The following is a 10,431-nucleotide window of genomic DNA, read 5'->3' as shown; positions in this document are numbered from 1 at the left end:
TGAAACGGTCCCAAAACAATCCGACTTTCCTCAAACAACTTCAGAAGGCCACCAATACATTCAAAAAACCGCCAGAAACTTCATACCCAGAATTTCAAGACAACATCGGTCGGCAAGAATAGCATTCCGCTAAATTATCATCACGGGCACAATTCTGTGTGTATCCTTCGCGCTGTTCGCTTCAGAGGTGGGAGAGGAGGCTGAAACATAAGGGTCAACCCAATCCGCAAAAAAGGAAAAACTATCGACCCGAACAGCGTGAGAAAACCTTCACCAGAACCACTAAAAAATACACCTTTGCTAGGATATTCAAATCGACTTCATCTCACTTCAACGTTTATTCCAACAAAAAAAAATAATTTAAACACTTTCCATATCCGGATTCGAACCCATACTCTCTCAACCTAGCTAACTCTCATCACCGCCTTTGCGGTCTCGGCTAATTTCCTGCTCGGTTCGTCGATTTTATTTAGTGCTCTACCCTGTTCAGCTAATCGGTAGGGGAGACTGAGGAGACTTGATCCCCTTTTTTATTTTTCAGTCCAACTCCGTGAAATGATAAAAAAAACTATGTATTTTTTTGTAGTTTTATATTGTTTCTAGGGATGACTAATAATCATAAAAAAATTACATGGAAATATTATACAGGACATGAGCTATGAGCATTTCTGGAAAACAACAAAAAATGGAAAATTCTTAGATTAGTGGAGACTCGATCCCTAATTTGGGGACACTTGATTCCTTTATGAAAACGTGTTTAAAAGAGCATGTAGGGTAATAATCCTATTTTTGCCCTGTTTCTACTATCATCCTACCCATCTGAAGCCTTTGGTTAGAGCAGCGTCTGCCATCTTTGCTCAACGCATTGACTCAAATGGTATTGCGATAATGGGGGTACTCGATTAGAGATTTTGCTGCGCTCAAACAGAAGATTTTCACCATTCTCAAGACAATTTTGTTATTATATTGGCTCTTAATAAGAGGCGAATGACCTTAACGTTAAAACCGCTATAATCGAAATAAAAAAATGGACCTTAATAACAAATCAAAGAAGCTGAAATAATAAAATTATTGTAGTAATAATGTGGTACCCTTCTTAATAGGGCAAACACGGGCACATTTCCCCATTCAATTTTAAAAATGGATTGTAGTATTGATTAAATTGTTATGATTAGATATTGTTATTTTTGTTACTACATATTACGCATCTCTCACCTGATTTTTTACGAATTCCCCAAATCTCCGTGCAATTATTTGAAAGCTGTCTTTATTATGGTTGAGGAACGTCAAATGCGGGATGAATGGTTGCTACGTATACTGTAGTAAACAATTACAGTTATGTTTCTTTACGATGAAGCGTTCATTTTTGACATTTTTTTATGACAACAATGACTTCAATTGTTCTGGTGTGAATTTGGTTATTTTCAGTGGTGTGTATGAAGTATGGCGAAGGGGATCAAATCTCCACGAATTTGAAGGGATCAAGTGAACCCATAGCATCTATTTCAGCAAACTTTAGTAAAAATATAGTTGAACAAAAGAATCAGCTCAATCATAACGTATTCATATAATTGACATTCTCCTGTAATTCTGTATTCGAAAGTAGAGTATGTAGTGGGTGATTTTATCAATTTTATAAAAGTTTGAAAATTTGAAAAATAAATCTTCTTCAGTTCTTCTGAGACTTTTTTTTAAATCGGTAAAAATTCGGTTACACAAAAGTCCAATTTCTTTTTTCTGGGTTAATGAAATTTATGTTTAGATAAAACTACGCAACTTTATAGTATATTCGATTAATGTATTCTGATCCGGCTTTGAGTTACAATGATGGGATCAAGTCTCCCCGGGGATCAAGTCTCCTCAGTCTCCCCTACCGTGTTCATTGAGTGGTATTCCCTTTTCACATTTCGTGGCCCTAGGGTCTTAGCGTGTGTTGTGTACTGTTCCCTAACATGCGCATATAATAAAAATATGGAACGTACTTACAACATCGATTTACGTGAGGCGTGGTGGATGGCGGTTTCCGGGGACCGGAACTGATGCTGACCGGAACGTTGACGATGCTCAGCAGAATGCTGACGATACTCTGCGAAACGTAAGCGATGCTCACGGTCGGTTGGCGATTTGGAACCGAAGATGGCAATGCTTCAGTTGGCTTTCCTCTCGTCATTATATTGCTGACGACTCGTTGATGGGTTCCCTGCCTAGCAGCCTCGCAGCTCTTCCGGCACGTGGATCGAACTACCGGGTTCTTTGAAGCTGGATGGTGGGGTCAGAAGCGTCTCTGGCTACGAATGCGGTGTGGCGGGATCTTGATCACAAATTGCCTATATGTGAAAATAATGCCAACATTCGGTTGGTATTAGAATACGCACTTGCACACAAAAAGCCAAAAATATGGGAATTTACCTTAATTCGTCGACCTACTTTAAGCACTCCGAAACCGTGCGAATGAACTTGCGCACTCACTTTTCGACCTAACTAATTCTGCACAGGAAAAGGGAAATTTCTTAGTGAAACTAATTAAAAGAATCTCAGGCTGTTTTAAAAAAATCTACCTTAAGTCCTACACCGCGGCACAACTATTTGAACAACTCCTGCCTCTTCCACGATCCAGAACAAAGTGAACACAAGAAACTGTGATTTCCTCAGAATAAGCGTTTATTCGAAACTTCGTTACCGGAAATGGTTAACTATTTCACGAAGTGCAATAGTTTCCCACCACAAATTTTGTGCCGAAGTCGTCCTTTCATTCCCGATACAAAACCTCCTTAAACCATTTCTAGGGCATTGACTTTCAACCTCAGAAGTTCAGGTCAAATCGGGTTGTCTTTTTCCCGAAGTCAGAAACAACCTTTGCCCTCAGTTCGCTGTCTCTTTTTGTTCCCCGCGACAAAGTACTTGCAATGTACATACACTGTACGTACTCAAATCAAAGGGCGCGACGCCGACGTCGCAACCACCCGCTAAATGAGATTCCAACCACCGACGAGATTGCTAGGCGCGTGCACGCATGAGCTCTCGAAGCGCAGAGCCCCAGCTTCTAGGTTCACCCTACTCACTCTCTGGAAGAGAACGAGAGAAACGAGCAGTATTTTATGTTGTACTGCCTGAATAGCCGAGGGGCTATTCTCCAATATTTTTGGTACTTCATGGTAATGCTTATTTTAATTCTTAAATATTATATGTACAACGCTACAGAGTTAAGTTGCATCATAAAGAATTAGTTTTAAGCTAAGTAAGTTTCATTAACGCGCAGGGCCTTGTATACGCGAAGGCAATGTTTAATAACAACAAAATTGTTTGCTTACGCCGCGATCCTACTGTAGCAGGGGCATGGCATCACCTTATGGAGCAGTCCATTGTTTTTAATCGAATCTGCCAGCGACCGACAGTTCTAGTGAGAGCTTTAGAAATGCTTTCAAAAACTTCGTGCATTTCTCTCAGAGATGCGCGAAAGTGATCTAATCCCGCGTTGTTAAAAAGTCTTTTAAACCAGAGTTAAGAAGTCAGTCGTGTGAAGTCGTTAAGACGATAATCAGCCTACTAATAAAGTGTTTCGTCAGTTTTAAGTTGAAGTTTGGAAATCAAAAGAAGAGTTTGAAGTCGTTAAGGCGATAATTAGCCTACTAATAAAGTGTTTCATCAGTTTTAAGTTGAAGTTTGGAAATCAAAAGAAGAGTTTGAAATATGGTTAAGGCGATAATTAGCCTACTAATAAAGTGTTTCAAGAGCAAACGTTAAAATCGAAAAGGGGCAAAATTCTGCACACTCCTACAAAATAAGAGGTACGCAGGCATTTTAAATATGTACATGTTTAATCTTCCGGCAGTCGCGCTATTGCACTGATTGCACGCTGCTCTGAAAATCTAGCGAAATCGTCTTAGGGCACCAGCAGTTGCTCGTTCGGTGGGCCATAAGCGCGACGCGGTTACCTAAAATATTCTTACAGTACTGCTGATTAATTTTCAAAAAGATGTATCAAACGGTGTGGAAAAAACTGCTTTTTTGCTTTCGGTTTTTGTAAGTTTCTCTGTTCAACCTCAAAAGAAATGCATCACGTTTAAGTGAACCAAATTTTAATCGTGGCACGTAATTTGATACTTCATGTAACTGTTTCAAACACTTTATTTATTTATTTATTTATTTATTTATTTATTATGTCCATCGGACTTTAGAGTCTACATGGACAGTCAGGATGGGAAAAAGCCCATCTGAGTTGGACACCTTTCATACCATTCTCAGACGGGCGCAAAAACCACCATCTTTTAAAATCACAAACACATACAATAATTATAACTACAATTCATCTTAAGTCCTAGTACACACAAATCTTCACATTAAAAGTAGTATCAAAGCACAGCAGATCGTCTAATTTTGTCGGCAAAGCGGCTGGACGGCTCACCAAATTCGAAGAGCTCCTCCACGGCGGTAAATGCGCGAATACATGCAGCAATCGGTTCGTTGTATCCAAATACGTGTCGTGATTTTCGCTTGGTGCTTGAACATAATTGTTGGGCTCCATGGTTGGCTGCTCGTTATGATGTCCGAAAAAGCCACCTGCTTTTGCTAGCACGTTGCTGCTAGGCAACGGTTGTTATTGCTGGCAGACCGCTGCACCGTTGCTCTGCTGGTAAGCTCCTGCTCTGCCGGTGGACTGCTGCTCTGCTAGTGGACTGCTGCTCTACTGGTGGACTGCTGCTCTACTGGTGGACTGCTGCTCTGCTAGTGGACTGCTGCTCTACTGGTGGACTGCTGCTCTGCTAGTGGACTGCTGCTCTACTGGTGGACTGCTGCTCTACTGGTGGACTGCTGCTCTGCTAGTGGACTGCTGCTCTGCTAGTGGACTGCTGCTCTACTGGTGGACTGCTTTCCTTGACGTCCGAGTATCGAATGAGTCCAAAACCAAAAGGACCCTTGGTTTTATAAGCGCGTTCCAACCTCTCGTTGCTGCTGCTAGGCAACGGTTGTTATTTCTGCTTTGCTGATAGACCGCTACTCTGCTGGTAGGCTACTGCTCTGCTAGTGGACTACTGCTCTGCTCTGCGGGTGGACTTCTGTTCTGCTGGTGGACTGCTGCTCTGCTCTGCGGGTGGACTTCTGTTCTGCTGGTGGACTACTGCTCTGCTGGTAGACTGCTCGTCTCGACGTCAGAGTTTAGAATGCGTTTCCAATCGAAACACATGTGCTTTTATAGATACGATCGTGTATCGGAAGACTCCACCTTTTTTTTTATTACTAACGAATCGATACAACATGGGATTCAGCTTGCTAAGTTAATACGAATTATGTTATATTTGGGAATCACAATACTGGCTGTTTTATTATTATTTCATCCTAACTCTACAATGCTATCTTCCCCTACTCTAATCAAAGATAGTGAATAATACCATATCCTTAAATCTATCAGGTTTCTTGATCAATCTTTTCGGTCGAGTCGTCGCATTTTCTTGAATACTGTCTTCATCTTCATCTTGTAACACAGGACAATTAATGTCATCTGCCCCTCGGTAGTTCAAGAGTTGGTTATCCGTTGTTTCCAAACGTTCTGGCACTCTTTTTATATCCTGGACATTACGGGAGTACTGAACACCACGATTGCTTTGAATTATCACCTTGGCGCCTTCTCTGGCAATGACAGTGAACCTATCAGCAGAAAAAGTCGGGTCTGATTTGTGCTTTTTTGGTTGCGCCATAAGCACGGTATCACCGACTGTGATGTCTGAAGGTTTTGCACCTCTTCTATTGTCTGCGTATACCTTAAATGAAATTCATTTTTAATTAAAAAATTAATCAAGGGCTACAAATGCCTACCTTACTGTCAAGCTTAGATAACGCATCCTTTTCCCTTATGTTGGTTCTATCCAGCAGTTCCGTTGAATTTGCACTCCAGAGACAGGGGAACGTGCCTCTGAACTTCCAACCCACGAGCAATTCGAATGGTGTCACACCTAACCTTGAGAGAGGTCTTACTTTGTTATGCATGTGCAAATACTTATCAAGTGCTGTTTTCCAGTTGTTTTTATCCAGTTTTGCTGCTGCTAAGGCATCTTTTATACCCTTATTTTGTCTTTCTACTGCCCCGTTTGATTGCGCGCTTAATGGAATAGATTTGTAAATCTTCACTCCTCGTTCTTCCCATGATTTGACGAATTTGTCACTTTGAAAGGGAGGGCCGTTATCACTTTGTATGGCTAATGGGTAGCCCCAAACCTCAAAAATTCGCAAAAGGGCTTGGTTAGTAGCATCAGCGTCCATGCTTTTCATTTCGACAACGTGCAAATAGCGGGAGTAGGTATCAACAACTACAAGAAACTCTCCATGGCCAAACTCATGATCGGCAAAGAAATCTACTTGTAATATTTCCCACGGTCCTTCTGGGAGCTCTCTGCTTGTTAAAGGTAATGGTGCATTTTTGCGAGATAATCTTAAACATGTTTCGCATAATTTGACATGGTTTTCAGTATCCTTACTGAGCTTTGGCCACCAGAAATAGTTTCTCAGAATCCTTTTCATAGATGCAGCTCCCATATGGCCTTGATGTGCAATCTGGAGCGCTTTTTCTCGAAGTTTGTATGGTAAAACCACCCGATCCATTTTAAAAATCAAGTCTCCTAGGGTATGTAAATACTTTGCTTGTGATTCGTAACAACGGTGTTGTTTTTTCCAATGCCCTGTTTTCAAGGATGTTCTTATTTCTAGTTGCTCCTCATCTTCCTCGGCGTATTTTTCTATTTCATGCCAGGAGAAATCCATAGTTCCTGCATCTAACAAGTATAGAAGGTGTCGATCTGCCGTTTCATCGAATGACTCTGTTGGCTGTGGGTTCTGTACCAATCTAGATAATGCGTCGGCCAAATTTTCATTTCCGGGTATTCGCTCCACTTTGAAATTATAGGGTTGCAATCTGAGCGCCCACGCCTCAGCACGCGAAACTGCCCTCTTTCCAATTCTGTGCATACCGCTGAATATAAATTCATTTGATTGTGCGTCAGATCTTATGGTGAATTGGATACTCATGAGATAAGTAGCAAATTTTTCTACTCCCCACACTATGGCTAATGCCTCTTTTTGTGTGTGTGGATATTTCATCTCGGTAGGTGAAAGGGCTTTTGAAGCGCATGCTATCACTCTAGGTTTCAAGTTTGAGTCAAACTGAACAAGCACTGCCCCTAGTCCATATGGTGATGCATCTACGAAGAGCTCTGTTACATCATCTCTATTATAGTAACCCAATGTTTGGATCGTTTTCCAGGCGCTTTGTGTAAGAAATTTGAATTCTTCATCCTGTTCCCGTGTCCAAAAGAAATGATCAGCTCTTGCAACCTCTCTGAGATGTCGTGTTTTATCGGCACGCTGTGGTAGGAATTTTTCGATGAAATTGATCAATCCCAAAAAACTTTTTACCTCGTTTTGGGTTTCTGGTTTTCTGAAATGTTTTATTGCTTGAATCTTGTCATCCTCTATACTCCAACCCTTTTCCGATAATCTGAATCCCAGGAATGGTACATCTTGCTTATTAAATGCGCATTTGTCCATATTTATTTCGACGTTATGGTCTTGTAGCCGGGATAAAACATTTTTTAAATTTCTATCGTGCTCTTCTCTTGTTTTTCCAACAATCAGAATATCGTCCAGATAATTAACAACTCCTTCACATCCCGATAGGATTGTTGATTGCATGATCTCCTGAAAAATATCAGGAGCATTGCAAAGACCGAAAGGGAGTCGACAGCATCTATATATGGCTTCCCCAGAAAAAAAAATTCGTGAGGTGTCGACAACTCTCGTCGAGAACAACGTGGAAAAATGCGCTTTTGAGGTCGATGGTTGAAAACCATTTGGCTCCGTGGAGATTCATTAATATTTCCTCAAATGTCGGCATTTTAAACGGAGTTCTGTGTATGCATTTATTAGGACCTCGCAAATCGACAACAAGTCGAATATCATCGTGTCCTTTTGGTACAACCAAAAGTGATGAACAGAATGAGCGGTCCATATCTGTGGTAACCTCCTCTATTATGCCAGAAGAAAGCAAATCGTGCAGCTTGCGCTTTGTCAATTCCTTGTATGCAACTGGGATGTGAGTGAATATATTTCTAGCCGGTGGCATATCTTTGTCATAATATAAAACGACTGGTGGTATATTGAATTTTGGGAACTCTTGTCCTGGCGAGCCGTATACCGCATGTATTGCTGCAAGTTCGCATGACCAATGGGAACTGTTATGAGAATTTGCCACAGGTATTTTTAATCCCACAGCTAGGATACTATATCGTGTGGCAGTGCTAAACCCAAGCAATGCTCTCTTTTCATCTACGACAAAGAATTTTTCAATGTAAACTGGCCTATCTTTGGATACGTACAACTCTGCCGAAAATGTTGCTATAACGTTGATGTCGGTTTGAGCTGCATAAGCCCTTAGTGATTTGTCGGACGCGTAACTCAAATCAATTAGCTTGTTACAGTATGATTTGTTTTTGATGATTTTATCGAAAGACGCTTTGGTTATCGTATTAACTTGTGCACCAGAGTCAACGAAAAATATGACCCTCATACCAGCTACATGTGCAACTACGAAAGCATCCTCTTCCGTTTGCTGATTTCTAATCACTGATACAACTTTTTCAATAACTACTGGGGCAGTAGCAATTGGGGTTCGTACCTGTAATATATATATTTTTTATTATTATCAGTTATCATTCTCGATTAACTCTCCGTGAGTTGATGTAGATTACATATTTCTTATATTTTTTAGTTGGAAAATCTTATAAAACTCGTTTGGCAAACAATTCAATGAACAAATTACTTGTTTATGAAATATTACTCCTTTTTTTAACAGGGTATATTTAAAAACAATTTTTTTTAATCGATTTCACTTACATCTACTGGCGCGATATCATTTTTTTCTTCTTCGTGCTTGATAGCCGCAATTTTACGAGGCGGTGCTTCGTCATCCAGCTCAGCTGCACGCTTCGTAGATGTTCCAACCTGCTTTCGAACTAGACAGCATCGAGCTAGGTGCCCTCGTCTGTTGCAATTGCGACATACCTTGTCAATGCATGGGCATTGTGTTGGAATATGGTAAATGCTGGCACAACGCCAACAAGTTTTCCCCGGCTGCTCTCGAGTGTATGTTGCGACACGTTGATATGATCCTCTGCCACGATTTCTATTGAATTTATCCAATGTATTCCGAAAAATCCCGCGATCTTCTGTGTTACTTGAGATAGCTGCTATCGAAACTGATCCTTGTGACTTGCGCATTTTTTGAAATTCTTCTTCGTTTGATATCTCCGTTTCATAATCTCGAACCAGATCAATTAGATCATTTAATGACCCATGTTTGATCCAGTTTCGATGCGCGAGAGTCCGAACGCGTTTGTCGTTAGAGCTTTTGATCATCGTACGTGCAACTGCTTCCATTTCGTCGTCCTCCTTATCATAGCCACATAGTTTAGCTGATGCTGCCACGCGCCGAACAAATTGAATATTTGATTCTCCTACTTGCTGTGCCGTGTTCAGCAATTTACTTCTTTGGGAAAGCATATATGCTCTAGACCCAAAATAGCCGTCCAACCGAGCAAGCGCGTTAGAAAATGGACACATGTTCTCATCAGGCATTTCGGTTGTCGACTTGATTCCTTGCAGTAGTTCTAAAAGCTGTAGCCCTGCTTTAATTCTGAAAACATCCATTTTAGTGTTTTCGTCAGTTGCTTGAATCAAATTCAAGGAAGCAACAAGAATGTTCTTCCAATATGCGTAGCCCTTTTTGTCAATTTCCGCTTCACCCTCTGTAGGTTTACATTCAGGGATGTTCATCGTACTCAGCGACATATTGTTAACACTTGCAATTAGTGTTCCTTCGACGTTTCCAGTTGACTCGTCACGTACAGTACTGCATCTTATAGGGTCAAACGCGTTGGGTGCATCCGAAACCGCCAAAGTATTCAACAATGCATCTTTTTCATTCCGAGTTCGAGCCAACTCCTGCCTTAATGCAGCTAATTCTTCCAGAAGCATCTTTTTCGTACTTCCTTTCTTGGACTTCCTGTTGAGGATACCGAAAATTTTCTATTAAATTTCGGTCTTATTTTCATAATTATTCTGAGGGTTCTCTGCCTTCACATCAGAGAACTATACTCTTTTTTTTAATTAATCAAGCTTCCGCCTTCTCATCGGAGTCTTATTTATGCTGATTTCCTTTTTTTAACCAAATCAGAGTAGTTGCTATAAAAATTCCATAGTTCATACGAAAAAAATGTGCAACTACGAAAGCATCCTCTTCCGTTTGCTGATTTCTAATCACTGATACAACTTTTTCAATAACTACTGGGGCAGTAGCAATTGGGGTTCGTACCTGTAATATATATATTTTTTATTATTATCAGTTATCATTCTCGATTAACTCTCCGTGAGTTGATGTAGATT

At 40.7% G+C, this 10,431-nt stretch overlaps 1 protein-coding gene across 1 annotated transcript; it reads right to left on the bottom strand.

Annotated features, from left to right (window-relative positions):
- Nucleotides 1-5,341: 5,341 nt before the first annotated feature.
- Nucleotides 5,342-6,410, bottom strand: LOC131683121 (uncharacterized protein K02A2.6-like). The gene is made up of 2 exons (XM_058964938.1): nucleotides 5,815-6,410; nucleotides 5,342-5,759 (listed from the first exon to the last, which is right to left on the bottom strand). Exons 1-2 carry the CDS (start codon nucleotides 6,265-6,267, stop codon nucleotides 5,367-5,369), a joined length of 846 nt encoding a protein of 281 aa, XP_058820921.1. The 5' UTR covers nucleotides 6,268-6,410; the 3' UTR covers nucleotides 5,342-5,366.
- Between the last annotated feature and the right edge of the window lie 4,021 nt (nucleotides 6,411-10,431).

This window comes from Topomyia yanbarensis, chromosome 2 (assembly GCF_030247195.1).
Source record: "Topomyia yanbarensis strain Yona2022 chromosome 2, ASM3024719v1, whole genome shotgun sequence".
NCBI lineage: Eukaryota > Metazoa > Arthropoda > Insecta > Diptera > Culicidae > Topomyia > Topomyia yanbarensis.
The sequence above is the reverse complement of the archived record's forward strand: the minus strand, read 5'-3'. Positions and strand labels throughout refer to the sequence as shown.

Bases quoted from the DNA above. Each gene is read 5' to 3' on its own strand.
- LOC131683121 (XM_058964938.1), bottom strand. From the start codon at position 6,267: ATGAAAAGCATGGACGCTGATGCTACTAACCAAGCCCTTTTGCGAATT. The intron at 5,760-5,814 runs GTAGGCATTTGT...ATTTCATTTAAG, and splicing joins TATCTAAGCTTGACAGTAAG to GTATACGCAGACAATAGAAG.